The sequence below is a fragment of the Myxocyprinus asiaticus genome, chromosome 19, assembly GCF_019703515.2.
Source record: "Myxocyprinus asiaticus isolate MX2 ecotype Aquarium Trade chromosome 19, UBuf_Myxa_2, whole genome shotgun sequence".
Classification (NCBI taxonomy): Eukaryota; Metazoa; Chordata; class Actinopteri; order Cypriniformes; family Catostomidae; genus Myxocyprinus; species Myxocyprinus asiaticus.
In genome coordinates, this window is record NC_059362.1 from 21,827,598 (window position 1) to 21,845,927 (window position 18,330).

At 37.8% G+C, this 18,330-nt stretch overlaps 1 protein-coding gene across 1 annotated transcript in view; it reads right to left on the bottom strand.

Annotated features, from left to right (window-relative positions):
* Positions 1 to 18,330, bottom strand: part of LOC127409945 (nesprin-2-like) — a 135,894-nt gene that overhangs the window by 35,344 nt on the left and 82,220 nt on the right. The window contains exons 64-80 of the mRNA XM_051644937.1: positions 16,317 to 16,520; positions 15,923 to 16,084; positions 15,100 to 15,225; positions 12,275 to 12,480; positions 11,523 to 11,628; positions 11,218 to 11,400; positions 10,985 to 11,131; positions 10,652 to 10,828; positions 10,396 to 10,551; positions 8,771 to 8,926; positions 8,299 to 8,469; positions 6,722 to 6,852; positions 5,624 to 5,828; positions 4,444 to 4,626; positions 3,884 to 3,997; positions 3,564 to 3,718; positions 3,259 to 3,406 (exon numbers count right to left, since the gene is read on the bottom strand). Of these exons, the coding sequence (XP_051500897.1) occupies positions 3,259 to 3,406; positions 3,564 to 3,718; positions 3,884 to 3,997; positions 4,444 to 4,626; positions 5,624 to 5,828; positions 6,722 to 6,852; positions 8,299 to 8,469; positions 8,771 to 8,926; positions 10,396 to 10,551; positions 10,652 to 10,828; positions 10,985 to 11,131; positions 11,218 to 11,400; positions 11,523 to 11,628; positions 12,275 to 12,480; positions 15,100 to 15,225; positions 15,923 to 16,084; positions 16,317 to 16,520 (2,730 nt within the window). The remainder of the gene's footprint in view (positions 1 to 3,258; positions 3,407 to 3,563; positions 3,719 to 3,883; positions 3,998 to 4,443; positions 4,627 to 5,623; positions 5,829 to 6,721; positions 6,853 to 8,298; positions 8,470 to 8,770; positions 8,927 to 10,395; positions 10,552 to 10,651; positions 10,829 to 10,984; positions 11,132 to 11,217; positions 11,401 to 11,522; positions 11,629 to 12,274; positions 12,481 to 15,099; positions 15,226 to 15,922; positions 16,085 to 16,316; positions 16,521 to 18,330) is intronic.

The window sequence follows — 18,330 nt, forward strand, 5'->3', positions numbered from 1 at the left end:
AGATGTGGTGTCAAATTACAACTCTGAAAGGCAATTCTGTGGCCTTGTTAGGAGATAATCAACATTATTCGGTTCACCTGTGAGTGGTCATAATGTTTCGGCTCATCAGTGGCTGTGTCTTGTTTGGAAGGATGCATCCTCCGGAGGTCGCATTTGTCGGCTGCATACGTCAGAGGCTGTCTCGTTTCAGAAAAGCGAGTAGGACACTTCGAATGCAGCCTTCGAATGCGACCTTCTTTCACGGGAATTTGGAGGATGCATGAGGTGTATCCTTCGTGGGCACTCACAACCCACAATTCTTTGCTTCAACGGAAATGTCTAAATAAATTATAACAATTTGCCCGTAAATATAACGTTCAAACGCAAGCAATGTTAATTCCCAAGTTGAAGTACCTCAGTAGATGGGTGCAGAGTATATAATATGTATAATTATATTAATATATAATTAAAATAAAGTATTAGACTAAAAGTACACCTGTAAAATCTATATTCTTTTCTCTTTACATCATTATAACTCTCCTAAAATGTACCTCATGCATTCCCTTCCAGAGGGACTTTGTTCCCTTCTCACTCAAGGGAACAGCATGGGTGCTGTCATAGCAACCATGATACGTTCTGTTTCCATTTATCCTACGAAGGCCGTCTCATTTAAATGAGGCTTGTTTAAAGGAGGACACTCGGTATACTGCAGCCTTCAAAGGACGCATCCTACCTAGCATGCAGCCTTCCAAACGAGACACAGCGAGTGTATGTAAACATGTACTAAGATGGACGTCTTTGACCATTTTTATGCATTTCCAGCGATGTGTGCCACAGTGTAGGATGATTTTGTATGTATGTGCATCTAGTTTCACCACTCTGGATTATGTGTGTGTTTTTTTTGGCTCATGATGGAATGGATCGCTTGTGAACCGGACATAATACAATTCAACCTCAGGAGAAATACAGGCTGCTCTGGAAAAAGATGGTGTGGTTGTTTCAAGGAGCACAATACGACGATACTTGAACAAAAATGAGCTGCATGGTCGAGTTGCCAGAAAGAAGCCAATGCCACAAAAAAGCCCGGTTACAATATACCCGACAACACCTTGACATGCCTTACAGCTTCTGGCACACTGTAATTTGGAGTGATGAGACCAAAATAGAGCTTTATGGTCACAATCAGTTTGGAGAGGTGTCAACAAATATTGTGCTCCTTGAAACAACCACACCCTCTTTTTCCAGAGCAGCCTGTATTTCTCCTGAGGTTACCTGTGGGTTTTTCCTTTGTATCCCGAACAATTCTTCTGGCAGTTGTGGCTGAAATCTTTCTTGATCTCCCTGACCTTAGCTTGGTATCAAGAGATCCCCGAATTTTCCACTTCTTAAGTGATTGAACAGTACTGACTGGCATTTTCAAGGCTTTGGATATCTTTTTATATCCTTTTCCATCTTTATAAAGTTCCATTACCTTGTTATGCAGGTCTTTTGACAGTTCTTTTCTGCTCCCCATGGCTTAGTATATAGCCTGCTCAGTGCATCCACGTGAGAGCTAACAAACTCATTGACTATTTATACACAGACACTAATTGCAATTTAAAAAGCCACAGGTGTGGGAAATTAACCTTTAATTGCAATTTAAACCTGTGTGTGTCACCTTGTGTGTCTGTAACAAGGCCAAACATTCAAGGGTATGTAAACTTTTGATCAGGGCCATTTGGGTGATTTCTGTTATCATTATGATTTAAAAAGGAGCCAAACAACTATGTGATAATAAATGGCTTCATATGATCACTATCCTTAAATAAAAGGATGATCAGTCATATTTTCAAAATCAATGCCAAAATTGTATCATTTTTGCCAGGGTATGCAAACTTCTGAGCACAACTGTACTATATATTTAATGTGTATATACTAATGTTAGTCAATAAACAACACATCATAAGACCATGAAGCACAGACTACAATGTAAACATATTTATCATATTCACTAATATGCCTCTGTTGCTTTCACTGTATTCTTCATGTGTTTAAAGCAGCTCTTACATTAATACAAACGGGATCATCACAGATGTTTTTTACATGTGTAACTACTGAATGAGAGTTGTTTACGGTGATGTACCGGTATGCCTGTGTACTCCAACATCAGACTTGCCGGCATACGGAGATGAATCGTGGATAAAATATATTTAAATGCCTGCGATAGTCAAATTTGTCCATATTTGTGCTGACTTCAGACCTGTATACACCTTTCCTGGGACTTGGCATGGATCAACAGCACTTTTTAATGATATCGTTTTATGAGTGTTTTTCCCATTCACTGCCATTGTTTCCTCTCTGATGGTCACAAATATGACAGCTGTGGGGGAAAATTGACGTCATTGAAACAGGTCAAATCAAGCCGGGAAAATTGCATTTTTATTTATTTTTTTTTTTTTATTTGCATTATCTGAGGTAAAGCAGCACAATTTATGATTCCAGTGTTGTCAGATGTTATTGCTAATTTTAAATACATTCTTTGAATGTAATATTAATCAACTGTTTTTGTGATTTTGGTGTTTCCCCATTCAAGTAGATAAGGGCTGCACTGTCATGACTGGAAATAGCCTCCCGAGAGCATTCCAAAGATGGCCGACAGTGGACTAACTTGAAAGAAAGACTTTGGTGCTACTAGTTACAAATCAAAAATGGAAATCAAAAATGCACACAGCAGTCACACTCAGGTCTCTGGAGGTTAATCATTTTTTCATCATGTAAACACCTTGTTCGGAATATCCACTGTAATGGAATATTAATTTATATCTACACATGCCCAAATGTAGGTGATTCTGTGTCCTACGTGATATAGAAAATTGCTAAACGTGAAGCAACAGAAAAAGAAAATGTACTGGAATAAGACAGAATTTATTTTCTTTAAAAAGAGATGAACACAATTCAATATTATATATATATATATAAATACATATATATACAAAATGCCCTATATTTAGCTATGTACTGTGCTCTTGTGTACTGTTATCAAGGACATGAAGGAGAATTAATGAGTTGATTAAAATTCTGTGCCGAATTGCTAATACATCGTAATAAATGTCCAGATCATGCATGTCTTAATTTATTATGTATGTTGATTGGCATGTATAGAGGAATGTTCCAATAGCTGTGGAGCATGTAATTATATTTTTCAGAATAAAGGCATGTAACGTGCGTGTAAACACAGTCATTCTGCAGCAACAGGACTATGAACATTAGAAAAAACCTTGAAGTTACTGTATGCTTTACCTGATGCAGAGCTAGCTGCTCTCTTATGGCAGAACAGTTTCCAAGCACCTGATTGGACAAACCAGCCTCGATTTTGTTCAGGAGCTCCATCCAACACTGGCACTTCTGTTTGAAGTTCTGAGCATGCAGACTCTCCGTATACATCTTCCTATAGACAGAGAAATGCTAATGTTAGGGTGTTTGTTTATGGAAAGAATGTACCATGTGTATATGAGGTATTTTCAAGGAGAAAATCACATACATTACCGCACCTAACCAAAATGCTTAAGAACAGAACTACATTAGTTAAGTGAAGCTTCACTTGCCTGTGCCTGTCTGTGACCTGAGAGAAAAGCTGCACCCACTGAGTGTTCAGGGTCTGTAGCCTCTTTTCATCTGTGGCGCTTAGGACGAGTCTGACACACTTCTGATTCAGAGCACTGAGGTTAGGGGTCAGCCCACTCAGATCTAACAGAACCATCTTACAGACATGAAAGAAAGAGAGAGAGGTTTACATGAAACCAAACCAAACTTTTTTTTTTTTTTTTTTTTTTTTTTTTTTAAATTGAAGCAAAAAGATAAAGCAAAATCATCCAAATAATCCCAAGAAGTGGGACACCATTTTTTTGGGGGGCCACTGATTCACCTTCAGGCTCCCCAAGCTTACAACTGAAGAGCTTATAATGCATTCAAAGCTCTCAAATCGTTGCTCCAGTGACTCAAGCTCAGTGTTGAAACTGCTGTGTTCCTCCAGCTCCTCCTATGGATCAAGAACAGCACAACACTTGTGTTTATGAATGTGTAAGGCAGAATATGTTTTCCATAATTCACAGATTACTTTCACTTATAGTTATGGTCCTGGATGATGATTGGTCAATAGCCATGTCTTATACACCATACAGCACAGCTATGACCTCCTCATCAAGCTACTATTTGTATCACTGTGCAGCACCCAGAGCTGACCATTACTTTGTTGCATAGCAAAGTTCTGTAACGGATTACTGTCTGGGACTTTATCTTCTAACGAAAGGATGGCATTTAATGATTTTACTTTTACATTTTTACTTGAAAATTTGAATAAACATTTGTGTCCTTAATATTTTTATTATGGGGTGAATCTAGTATGGCCTTATTATTGCTATATCCACAATATAAATATACACAACATTGTGTTTTGTAATTCCAAAATCGAAACTTCTCCCTCACCTGAACTTGTGCCCCACTCTCAGCAAGTGCCTTGCCAAGATGGACAAGGTTACATGAGAGTAACCTGGTTTCTGATTGGATTAGTGGCACTGACTGGGGCTCAATCTGCCCATTGAGAAGCTCTGCAACCTCCAGCACTTTTCCCACACTGCTTTGTAAGGTCTCCATGTCTTTCTCTAGAACCTGTGGAATACATTTTTCAGATTTCACATTCATATACAAGAGCTATTTACAACATAGATACACATGAAATGACTAACCAATTAAGAGATGTTTATTAAAAACAAACAAACACATATTTAAATGTTCCTAAACAAAGTAAAACAAACAACTGCTTATTTTTCAATGGTCAACAGCATAATAACATTTCAATTTTTAAATTGAATCAATGAGAATCCACAATTCTCAGAAATCTTCTTTTGTGTTTAACCTTTTTTTTTTCTGTGGGAGAATAGAGTACCACAGGTCTCATTGGTATTTTTAGCCTACTGAGAAAAGCTCCAGCTCTCAGAGCTCAATGTCCCAACTTTTCAAAAGCACTACTGGATAAAAGCCCTGCAGTCCTATCTGTGGGCCTCTAACAATTTAGCACTTAACATGCACATGCTGGAATTTTTTTTTTTTTTTGTTTAAGTCCTATTCTTTAAAAAGAATTTTGCTGTGCATCATTACTTTGCAAAGTACATTGTTTTTAAAAGATACGAAACCCAAAACAGTAACTTTGTGTTTAAAAACACAGAGATAGTTTAATCAAACGTCTTTGCGTGCCTGATTATTTGTTTAGAACGTACTGGTTAATTTTAAGGGCTCTATAGTTTTTTTTTTTATCTATTATTGAACCACCACTGGCCCTTTTAACTATTACATTTGTTTTCTACCTGCGACATATTGTATTTCCCTTGTTTTTAATACGTGTCCTAACCAGACGTGATGCGATAAAGTGACACGCAATAAAGGTATCTATCTCTTCTATGTTAAGAGTTTTTGTTCTAACCAGCCACGATCGCAACAAGCAACAGGACATACTGTTCATAGCTTGGTTTCTGTTTCTGTGGTGTCATGCTGGATAGCCTTGCCCACACTCATTAGTCCAAAATTCAGCTTCTCATAACAGTAACATGAAATATCAAATATGTTCTGATTGAATGTGATTGTGCCGAAATGCACAGCAGTTACTCACATTGATGCTTTGCATTCTGCTGTGAAGCAGCTCTGCAGTATTCTCGCCTGTTGCTGGAGAATTCAGAAGCTCTTCAAGCCTTTCCCAGTGCTGATTTAGAAGAGCACTGCACTCTCCAGTGAGACGTTCATATTCCAGCCAGAGGCGCAGAGCATCCTGGGCCTTTAGTAAGTCAGTACGCAAGTCCTCAATCACTGCTAGATGTCTGAAACACAAACATACAAACATGAATACCCACCTAGACACAGACATGAACAACTTGATATGTCTAATAAAATGATCTGTCCTATGGGGTGTAACTGATTACAAATGTAACTAGTTACTGTAATCGTACATTTTAGAGAAGTAATAAGTAATTTGCAGTGGATTACTTCTTTTGAGTCATTTACCCAACATTGCATATAACTTGAACATAATGTTTACAGTACTTTGCATATGTACATGAATAATCTCAACATTCTCTCAAGTACACACAAAACACTCATATATAAATGCAAAATGCACTCGCATTCGCAAACTGTTTTGTCAACTGGTTATTAAAGTAAACACCAAGAACAACTGGTCAGGGTTTGGCTGCTTAGTTTTGATAGTTAGCCCCTGCTGATAGATGCCATTACCACACCATTATGCTGGCAAAAATCCATTTTCTCCATTGATGGCCATTCAAAAATAGCTATTTTTTGAAGGCATTTTTAAAGTGTGAAATTAAATATTTTTTTCTTCATGGACTAGCAGGATAGTTGCTAGTAGTGGTCGACCAATAAATCGCTGAGGCTGTTAAATCAAAAAATTATTGGCCGATAAATTTTCCAGTTTAACCGGTTAGTTTTTGCAAGCCTTGACGGTACTGAGAACTGCCTGCTTGAATGTGACAGAGCCGTCTGAAACATGTAAACTACCATCCAAAGTTTGTTGTTATTCCATGCCATCATGTTACAAAATAACAGACCTACATGCCATAAAGTTTCATTCAAACAGTACCGCAGTTATCAGATCTGCATCTCGGCAGATGCACACAAACTCATGATGTTTAAAGTGCTTGCTCATTACGTTCTTCTTCTCTCTAAAATTCTTTGTAACTTTTCATTTTTTACATACCGGGTTCTTCCTTTCTCCAGGTGATCAGACAGAGGTGTGGCTGCACAAGGGTTGAGTTTGTCTCTCAAGTCAGAAAGCACTTGAGTTACGTAGGTCCAAGTCTCTGATTTGTCCAGCTCCTTTTCAAGCTCCTGTGAGTATGACATCATATCCAACAAATCATCAATGCTAACAGTGAACAAATAACAATTTACTTGTGGAATACCAATGTGTAAACCAACACTGCCGAATGTTGTCATTATGTAAATACCAGAGCATGTGAGCAGAGCAGAGCGATCAGAATTTCACTGGAGCGAGGAGCGCGTTTCACAAGACTGCGCTTAGACCCGCTCCGGCCGCTCACATTCCGCTCCAAACAGAATGCGCTACATTTCACATGTGGCCACATTAATATGAATGTGCTTCTACACTGACAAATATCTGGTGTTAGCAGCTGTATTAGGTCCAAGATTTTAAACAGAGTAGATTATCAGAGATGAGGCAGCGTTTAAACTTGTGTGATTTGCGAGCTCATGGTGACAGGTGCCGATTCCAACAACAGACTACAGTGAGGTGAGAGCGCAGAGGCAGTTAAAAACACAGATTACAGATGTATGTCCGGGAAACTAAAGTAAAATAATTTTATTAGGCTACCGCAGACGTCTGTAAGGTTTACAGACGATTCGCACGAGATAAGCCATGTCTGTAAAAAGCACAGAGATTGGAGTGTTGACTGCATTTACACACTGCTGTCACGCAGTTTGAAATATGGTTTAAAATATGTTCATCGATCGTAATCTTGACCAATTGCTTTGGAGATTTCGGTCTTTCCCCATTCAACTAGATAGGAGCTGCACTTATATCCTGCTTGTTTACATAGGAAAAAATAGCTGCTCGAGAGCATTTTAAGATGGGTGCCAGTGAACTGACTTGCTAAAAAGACTTTGACCATGCACAATCTGCACTGGTACAGTGCTGTGCCATGTGTATTTAAATTAAGTCACTGTAATTCTTTTCAGCGCAAACATGCTTTATTTTATAAATTAAATGAAGTATTAAACATGTTCATATGTATCTGGGATTATTAGAATAAATTGACTTGAATATCTGGCAAAATACAACAGAACTAGTTACATTAGCAAGCCAGTAATTGAATTAAAAACAATCTTTTCACATTATGTAATTTTATTTGTCCCTCCGGAAAATGTTGGGAAACGTGAGGATCAACACAATTTGTCCCGTTCACTCTGCTCAAATCACAAAATTAGCACTTGTGTCCTTTTCTAATTTCCCTTATCAAAAGAAATCATGTTCGTTTGTTTCTCATGCATCAGTCCAAATGCAACAGCCAGCATTAGATGAAGTTTTGAAGCGTGTCTTACATTTTCTGGTGTCTTCTCAATGACCAACATCCACTTCAGACACTTGAGTGGAGCGACAACTCGCTCCACTCTGTTTGCATGCTCTGGTAAATACTCATGTTGGGAGGATCGCTGGTGCTGAAACTTCTGTTTGCAATGTTAACAACATTACGGTTTAAAAAAAAAAAAAATCGAATTCCAATTACTGGATGTTTCCTCAGTCATCACATTACTCACTTGCAGATGTTCCACATAAACTCTGCTCTGCTCAGATGAGAACAGAGGAACTCTGTTGAGCTCAAGCCTGTAGACCACCCCGCTTGTTTGCAGTCCTTTGGCACACATTTCGGATTTAAAGTAAACCCACTCATCCCTGATTGGCCGCAGAGTTGACTTGAGAGTGTTTATCTAAGAGAGGAGACACAGGAGCTGCTATGAATAACATTTAATTGCCCAGTAAAGATTATGACTATAAAATGGATAGTTCCAACTCTGAACTCAAACTGGATGAGCCACGTTCAAAGCAGTTGTAAAACAGCTGATATACACAGACCTGTGACTGCACATGAAGTGAATTCTATATTGATGTGCTGAGTAGCTACAGTGCTTGGCAAACATAAATAGCCCCTCATGGCTTATTGCTTTAGTAGCCCAACTAAGAAAACAACCAAAATGCTGATGTATTCTGGAATGGGGCTTAAAAACTCACCTGTTGGCTCAAATTTTGGCAGTCCTGGATGGCTAAATTCACGTTCATGGAGAATCCTTGATCTCCGGGGTGTTGACCATCTCGCTGCCCAAACAGGTGGAGAGCTCTCAAACCCAGCAGCTCAGAGGAATTCACACTCAGCCGTTCTTCTATCTCCTGGATTGAAGCAGAGTCAGAAGGACAAATTTACTGAACAGTTACATCACTTTTGCACATGTTATTTCAGTTCAAAAACCTGCTTTTATTTGCTAACCAACAATTATCCAGTTTAACCAGGCCAGACACTATTTAACAGAGATTTGCAACTTCTATTAAAATGAATGGGAGAAACTGGAACCGTCAACGGATGTAGAAAGGAAGTCCCGCCTTAGAGGTAAAAGAGCCAATCGACTTTTAGATGCAGACATCCGCTGTCAATCAACTCGAGACCGTGCATGCACATTAGCTATACAAGCTGGGAAAATTGTGCTTTTTAGCATAATCTGAGGTTAAAGAATTATTATTTATTTTTTTTTTTTACCAGTGTTGTCAGATTTTACTGCTGGTTTGAAATATGTTCATTGATCGTAATCTTGACCAATCGCTTTGGAGATTTAGATCTTTCCCCATTCAAGTAGATAAGAGCTGCACTTGTATCCTGCTTGTTTTCATAGAAAAATAGCTGCCCAAGAGCATTTTAAAGATGGGTGCCAATGAACTGACTTGCTAAAAAGACTTTGACCATGCACAATCTGCACTGGTACAGTGCTGTGCCTTGTGTTTTTAAATTAAGTCACATGCTTTATTTTCTATCTAAATTAGGCTAATCATCATAGATTGTGCTTTATTTCACAAAAGTCGGCGCAAACATGTCTGTTTGTGTACATTGTGTAGTGAACACAGTAGCAGTATTCTTGCAAATATATGACACTAGTTGTGTCCCTGTTCGCACTCCTCTGCACAATTCTACAACATTTTGTTGTGTAAGTAGTTTGCTCGCACTGAAAATCACAATGGTCAAAGTGTACTACGAGAACCCAGATGATGTTCATCTTTAACTGAAAAAAACAAACAAAAAACACTGGAATGCTGGACATCTTATGCATTCAGTAGTCATGAGACTTGCGGCTTTCTCTACTTAACATGAGGGACGATGTTTCCTAGCCATGATTCTAGCCTTACCAAACAACTGTCATAACGTCAAACAACCGAAACTTCTGTGCAGACAGCACCTATCAAATGTGAGTTAAATGCTTCATCACTCCACGCTGTGTGAAATTGTAGATCATTTGATATGTAAGTGTTGGACTGAGTTTGGCTAATGTGCTAAACTAGCAGCAGTTCGAGACGTCACTTCAGTCAGCTGGAAAACAGCGAATATTACCATGTAGTCCAAACGAGACAATACTACACTTTGAAAATTCATACACTAGATGGCTAAGTGCTTACCAACCAATGTCTTTTGAGACATACCTCATATCAGCAAGTGAAATTCATTCTTAATGAGACTTTTCTTATCTCTTGTTCTACTTTGGTCATTCTGAGCCACTCAATTTCTCATTCACTATCACGTCATGAACAAACAATTGCAACACAAAAACTTCAAGTTACGATCAGTAATTCAGTTAAGTAGATAAGAGATGTACCTCACACTCCTGTAATGCTTGCTCAATCTGCCAGCAGCTGTCTGGTCTCATGCTGTTTCTCACCCATTCCATACGTTGAGAGATCCAGCTGTGTATATACTGCAATTGCCTTTCTCTGTCTGCATGGGCCTGCCATTTGTCCTCTGCATCATGTATCTTCAGACAAAAGGACACATCACATTGGTATGAGTTGAAATATGGATGGCTTTGGCAGGCTTTAAAGGTTGCATCAGCAATGTTGCACTTCTGAGCTCACCTCGCTGTCAATCTTGCCCTGTAGAACAAGCCAACTCAGATTGAGAGCTCCAAGTTGCTCAGCAAAGAGGATGTGCTCAGTACGATTGGCTAGATTATCCACAGACCCCACCCCTTCTACAGACTGGTTCAGAAAGTCAAGGCAGGATTGGTGGCTGGTTACCTCAGCCTTGATGTCCTAAGATACATAAATACAACTGAAGAATATGTGTGCGAGTGCTTCCTTCAGAATTCTCTTTTTGCAGCGAAGAATGATCCCACAATGGGTAAATCAGTAGGATTTTAGCTAGAACAGCAGAAATATTACCAAAGGATGAAAGCATAGGTGTGATACCTTCAAAATCTGTAGATATCTAAACAGCTCAGTGGAACCCAGGGCGCAATGGACCCTAGACCTTTCCTCCTCCATTCTACTCTCAACATGCTCCAGAAAGGAGGTCAGCTCAGCTAAAGTCTGACTCTGAGACTGGCTCGCCAACAGCTAGAAGGAGGGCAAAAAGATGTTTATTAAAACAACAACTAATTGCCAGAGCTTTGTAAAGACAGGGAAGCTGAGACATTTCCTACCCGTTGCTGTGTCTGGTGAAGGGTGGGCAGCATACTAGTCATGTCCATCCAGCCCTGCTCAAGTTGAGCCAGTCGTCTGCGCAGACCAGGAGCTTCACTGTCAGTCAGATGCAATATGTTTGTGCCTGCACAGGTTGCAGATAATTTCAGTGCAGACCTCACCTCCAGCTCCTTAAAGAACTCCTGCAACATACAAAACACACAGACATATTCAGAGCAAGTCACATTTCATTTATACACACTGTATACAGTCACATGCCACATAATAGTTCAATAAACATGAATAATCTACAAGTTCTTTTCACCATGAGCTGGGTAAGGACAAATCTGTCAGACGAACTGTTCAACTTCTGAACCTTTTCATGAGCAGAACTCATCCACTCCTCTAGTTCAGTTGAATCATGCTGAAACCTACACACACACACACACACACACACATACACGGAGAGAAATCCACACCTTCATGTTACTTCATAAAACAATGTATATGTCCTCTAAAAGATTTTATAAAACACAGCACTGTAACAGGACAGGCTTTGAGGGGAGAATCTGGTTCCCAAATTCTGATAATGGTAACTTTTCCTATGGGTCACTGTGAAAAGCACGTTATCTACTGAAGACAGAAAGCCATCATTTTGGACAACCAGACAATGCTTAATCAAAACAAATTGGAGGATTGGTTGTCAATCATAATCGTTAAGAATCCCGTATGTACAAACTACATACTATTAAATTATGTATTCAGTGCAAATGTCATTTTCCTCATCAACAAACAATTTTTAGCTATTCTGACCTTTATTTTAAATTATAATGTGCAGTGCTTCATCTCTTTAATACAAATTGTCTTCTTTGACAAAGTGTTCATAGCAGTCAAAGCAGGTGTGAGCTGTTGTGAAACAATGTCAAATTAGTGCCTTTAAAATATCAAAGCACTGAGGGCATAATACACTTATAATACGCATTTCTGAAATAAAAGGGCTTTACTTTAACCTCATGATTCCATTGAGCATTATACACATTTTTATTCTTTTTATCACCCTTGTGTCTTTTACCAGACCTGTCATAATTCTTCATGATCTTTTTTGTGAAATGTATCTTATGCTCTAGTTGTTTATGGAGCTCCTGCCAGCATGTCAACAGTCGTGATCTTGGGACAGCCTTGCCTGGCACCTCACAGCAGCAACCCTTATTCTGAGGGGCCCTGAGCTGGTCCTGGATCTCTCCCACCTGAGGCCTCATGTCTTCTAGGGCCTTGAGCAACTTCTAACAATGAGAGAGAGTGAAAGAGAGAGAGAGAGAGAGAGAGTAAGTAAGTGAGTCAGAAAGAATGAAAGAGCACAACAAAGACAGAAATAATTAATTAATGAATAAATGAAAGAGAACAAGAAAGAAAGAAAGAAAGAAGAATGAACGAAAAAAGAATAAAAAAGAATGAAAGAAAGAAAAAGAAGAGAAGAGAAAAATTAAAGAAAGAAAAACAAAGATAGATAGATGTAACAAAATTTAGTCAACATTCATGAGAACAACTCAACTAAAAAATCTACAATTTATTTACATTTATTGCTCTTTGATTCAACAGTCAATTTTGAGCATAGTATTGATAATGTAAACAGTCTAACAAGAGTTAAATTCAAAATGTGTTTAAAATGAACAACAAAATTTGCATTTTAGTGCTTTGTGAAATTACACAGTAATGTTAATATTCTGATGAATATTTTTTAGATACTGCTCTGATAGAGTCCTTTTTCAGATGAGCAAAGGGCAAATCAAAAGACTGATGAGGGTCTTGCAGCACCATGATACATTTTAACAACATATATATTAATATGAATAAAAATGTAATTCATTGTGCATGTTGTTCACAATCCTTAAACTTGGACTTAGAGATTTCAATTTGCACAGTTACAAACAAAAAAATAAAGGGAACATTGTTGGTGAGATGTTTTGATTTTATCACATATGGTACTTTGCCTGCAAAGTTTGAAAACCACAGCTCTAAATCAACCCCCTATCCCTCCTCTCTCACATCATCTCAGTCCTTTCTCAAGTGGAGTGGCTTATAGAGTTGGGAGAACGTTTGATGTACATCTATTACAGGCAAACAATAAGGGTTGCTTGCTGTTCCTCCTAAATCAATCCACCTGAGAAATGAGGTAGACATAAGGGGAACAATAATACGCAAGCAACCAACCGTTCGTCACTGGCTGTTCTGCGTGAGTCAGTGCAGCTAAGAAATGTGCTTTCGTAATTTTGAGGGTCACAAATAATATAAGAGCAGCCAATGTAGGCAGCAGAACATGAAGTTCTACAGATATGGCAACCATTGTTCTGAATAATTAAATTTGGAACAGATTGTATAGTCAATGAAAAGAGAAGACCCCCACTCTTCACTTCCTCCCACATATCTGAAATACTATACTCATACGAACAGGTGTCCTCTATTTCAGTTTTTTTTTTTTTTAAACTAGGGTCTGGGGCCCTAAGGGGACCACAAAAAATTTCAGTGTAAAAAAAAAAAAAAAGTGTTTAAAATGTATAAAACATATGCTAATAAAATATAATAAAAAGCAAATAATTTGAGATGTTTTATTTATTTAATCAGGGGTTCCCACACTCTGACCAATTAATTTATGAATTTTCAATTACCTTTCCAGTTATTTGTGATTACAGGATAAAAATGTAAACAGAATTAATTTTTTGGACTGATTTGTGAATTGAAACAACATAAAAGAACCATTTGCACACAAATCGACCCTATGACTTGAGAGCAAGTTTCACTCTATACAAAATCAATATCTAGCAAATTACACATTTTACAGCACAGCATAATTAGAAAAAACGACACTCACTGAGCACTTTATTAGAAACACTATTGTCCTAAAATATGCCCAGTGTGGTCTTCTGCTTTTGTAGTTCATCCGCCTCAAGGTTCAACATGTTGTGCATTCTGAGATGCTATTCTGCTCACTACAATTGTACAGAGCGGTTATCTGAGTTACCGTAGCCTTTCTGTCAGTTCAAACCAGTCTGGCCATTCTCTGTTGACCTCTCTCATCAACAAGGTGTTTCAGTCCACAGAACTGCTGCTCACTGGATGTTTTTTGTTTTTGGCACCATTCTGAGTAAATTCTAGAGACTGTTGTGTGTGAAAATCCCAGGAGACCAGCAGTTACAGAAATACTCAAATCAGCCCGTCAAAATCACTGAGACCACATTTTTCCCCATTCTGATGGTTGATGTGAACATTAACTCCTGACCCGTATCTACATGATTTTATGCATTGCACTGCTGCCACACGATTGGCTGATTAAATAATTGCATGAATAAGTAGGTGTACAGATGTTCCTAATAAAGTGCTCAGTGAGTGTATATACACAATACAGAAATTTCCAAGACTTTTCTGTTACTTTTAAAATATCATTAACTTCCATGACTTTTCCAGACTTTCCTGATTTTCTCAGGTTTTCTAATATCATGGGAAATCTGTATAAAAGGCCATTATTTATTTGGCAATTTGTAAATAATTTATAAAATTGTTGTCTTTGTAATATCATTTTTCTCACACAGTATAAATTGGTCTTTATCCATTTAAAATGTTTCCTGTATATTTTAGGAAAGTCCCTTAAGTGTGCATCATAATATTTTCTCCCTCAGAGAACACAGCACAACTGAGATGTCAAATAGGAGCGTTTATGTTACATCTAATTTGGATCACAGATAGAATTTGTATTTATCTTAACCAGGGCTTTCCTCAAGAACATAATGGTGATGGCTCATGGTTTACTCTTTGTGGGGATTAAACCAGCAACCTTCTTGTTACCAATCCTGAGTACTTAACTACTACACCAGTGACAATAATTTTTCAGTATGGATGCAACTAACCTCACAGGACTGCAGCTGACCCTGCATGTCCCCCTCCGGCTCCAAATCTAGACTGGGCACGTCTGTCTCCAGCTCATCCAACTGCTTGAACAGTCTTTCTGTGACCTCCTCATACCAAGACCACTCCTACAACACATATATTGAAAGCTGAGAGAGTGTGTGCTTCACTGATAATTAATGTAATTTTATTTCTGTGCCATCTCTCTTAAATTTACTTTAAAGAGACCAAAAGTCTGAGACCACTGCAAATATTTTCATTACAAATGATACACAGTATATGAATTGGAGTAAAAGGTTTGATTGAAAAATGTACACAAATTGCATAGTATGTGGTACTTCCCCTTTATCTTTAATAAATGCATCCTCTCGAGCTGGCATGGATTTCACAAGTATGTGGAAAACCTGACAATCCATGATATCCCAAAATGATTTGAGGATGTTAAAGGAGGTAACATGTTCAATGTCACAAATGTGCTTATTTGATTAGTGACCTAGAAACATTTTTCAAATAAAATTTCCCAATTTGTTTTTTTTTGTTTTTTTACTTTAGTTCCAATTTTTTTTTTTCATCCCAAATTTTCAGTGAGGTCTCAGATTTCTGGACCCCACTGAATAATTCATATACTTATATGAAATAGACTTGTTGATGACAGGAGTCCATCATTGTGTTAACTGACACAATGAGTTATTGGTTGCAAATTGAATCATTAAAATGCTAAATTATTAAATCATTATTACCTGGGTCTGGAGAGAGCGCTCAGCAGAGGAGAATGTCTAAAAATAAAAAAGATGTAATTGATGTCTATGTAAGCCTGCACTGTACCTGCAAATTGTGTTGCATTTGGACCCCATGACTCTGTGCTTGATCCTGCAGTGCTGATATTAACTGCTCCACCTCTGCCTGGCCCTGCAGCGCCCCCTCTGGCAGCTTATGGGACAGCAGCTTAAACATTGCAACGTTCTGCCCCAAGTCTCTGAAGAATCTCTGTAAAGTCAAGTCAAAATATTATAAGAGTCACATAGAGGTCAATACATTTAGAATGTACTTGGGATATAATTCTTAATGCTTTTTTCTTCTTGTAAATAATAAAATAATTTTGTCAGAAACAACTGTAAACAATTTTTACAGCTATTTAGATTTTCTATAACACCGTAAGGAACCGTTCATGTCACCAGCTGCAAATTATCCTCTTGCAACCCACAGTCCAGCTGTGTACCTTGTGTCCTCTGAGAAGGCTACGCAGATGGCTGCAGTTGTGAGGGTGTGTATCCTGACAGCGTTGTATCCGTTCAGAGCCCAGCTCCAGAAGATCCTTTAAACCCTTCAGAAGTGCGTCAGAGCATCCCTGTTGCTCAAAATTATTTTGCCAAAAAGACCTCCGCCATACATGCATTGTGGTCCATGTGATACCCTGCAGGCTCTAACAGAACACACATTTATATTAGCATGTCAGAATCAATTCAATTATAGACAGTAGACAGAGACAGACAGACAGACAAGCAGAAAGTAAATCAGTTTGGACGGTTCATGTAAACGAACATTCAAAAATGATTTACCAATTAAATTATATTACATTATATTATACTATATTATATTATACTTTAAAATATAATGAGCTTCAGCTTTTATTTTGTGCCTGTATGCCAATTTCAGTCTAGGCTGATCATACCTTTTTTTTTTTTTTTTTTTTACTGTGTATAGGGCAAATTTATCCTGTCGAGTTTGTGGTCACCCGAAGTTGATTCATCCTAAATTGTCACCCTGAGATTTATTCATTTAAAAACCCTTATTGTTTTTGTGCCAGAAAAACATGGCTTGGTTACATTAAAATTATATTACCAGATACACTTATTATTGTTATATTAAAAAAGATTGTATTATTTATTAATAAATAACTTAATGGTTATTTATTTAAAACGATATTGCCTCAAGTAGCTTCAGAGTAGCACTTTAGGTTAGAAGCTTGTAGTGTAGCTAACTTGTTCAGAACAATAGCTTTAGTTTAGCTTTAACTCTACTTTAACTTAAATAATTAATGGTTTGTCAAGCTAGTTTCAAAGTGGCTTTCCCAAGACAGACAGAAGAAGACTTTTTTTTAATCAGATTCCTACGGAGGGGAAATTCAGGAGCAAAACAGCCGCAATAATTGCACAATTAAAGGGATAGTTCACCCCAAAAAATAAATGAATTCATCATTTACTCACCCCCATCCCAGATGTGTAGGGCTTTCTTTCTTCTGCAGAACACAAACGAACGTTTTTAGAAGAATATCTCAGCAATGTTGGCCCTTACAATGGAAGTGAATGGTGACCCGACCTTTCACACTCCAAAAAGCACATAAAGGCTGCATAAAAGTAACCCAAACGACTCCAGTGGTTAAAGTCTTCTAAGGCAATATGATCGCTTGGGGTGAGAAACAGATAAATATTTAAAGAGCACCTATTATGGTTTTTGAAATATTACCTTTCATGTAGTGTGTTACATACCTGTTTGTGAATGTAAAAAAAGTCTGCAAAAGTGCACGACAAATGGAGTTATTGACTCCCAAAAGAACGAACCAAATCTGAACACCTGAAACAAGTCGTTAGTTATTCCAGACTTACTTCCTGTACTAACTTATGTAATTTGGTAACAAAAAACCCGCCTCTGGTCTTCACTGGCTGCTCACGAACAGCTTTGGCCCACCCTTAATCACTATAAGCGGTAGACCAATCACAACAGACTGGGACATCTGACCAATCAGAGCAGAGTAGGCTCTCTGAAAGGAGGAGTTTAGAATGAATCCTTTAGAATAGATCAATGAACGTGTCGTTTTTGACACTGGAGAAAAAAAAAGGTAATGCTACAATTCAAATGAGCAAATGAAAGTGTTTTTTGATCTTGGATGCATGTAAATCTATTGTATGAGATCTTTAAAGCAAAATTAGGCACGTTTAAAAACCATAATAGGTGCTCTTTAAATCCTTTTTAAATCTAAAACTATAAATCTCCACTTTCACTTTCATATTCTTTCCCATTCTAAAAGTGAAAGTGAAGATTTATATTAAAAAAGATTAGATTACTTCAGAATACATACTGTATATTAAACCACTCGTCGTGTGGATTACTTTTATGCTGCCTTTATGTGCTTTTTGTAGGTTCAAAGTTCTGGTCACTATTCACTGTATGGACCTACAGAGCTGAAATGTTCTTCTAAAAATTTTTGTTTATGTTCTGCAGAAGAAAGAAAT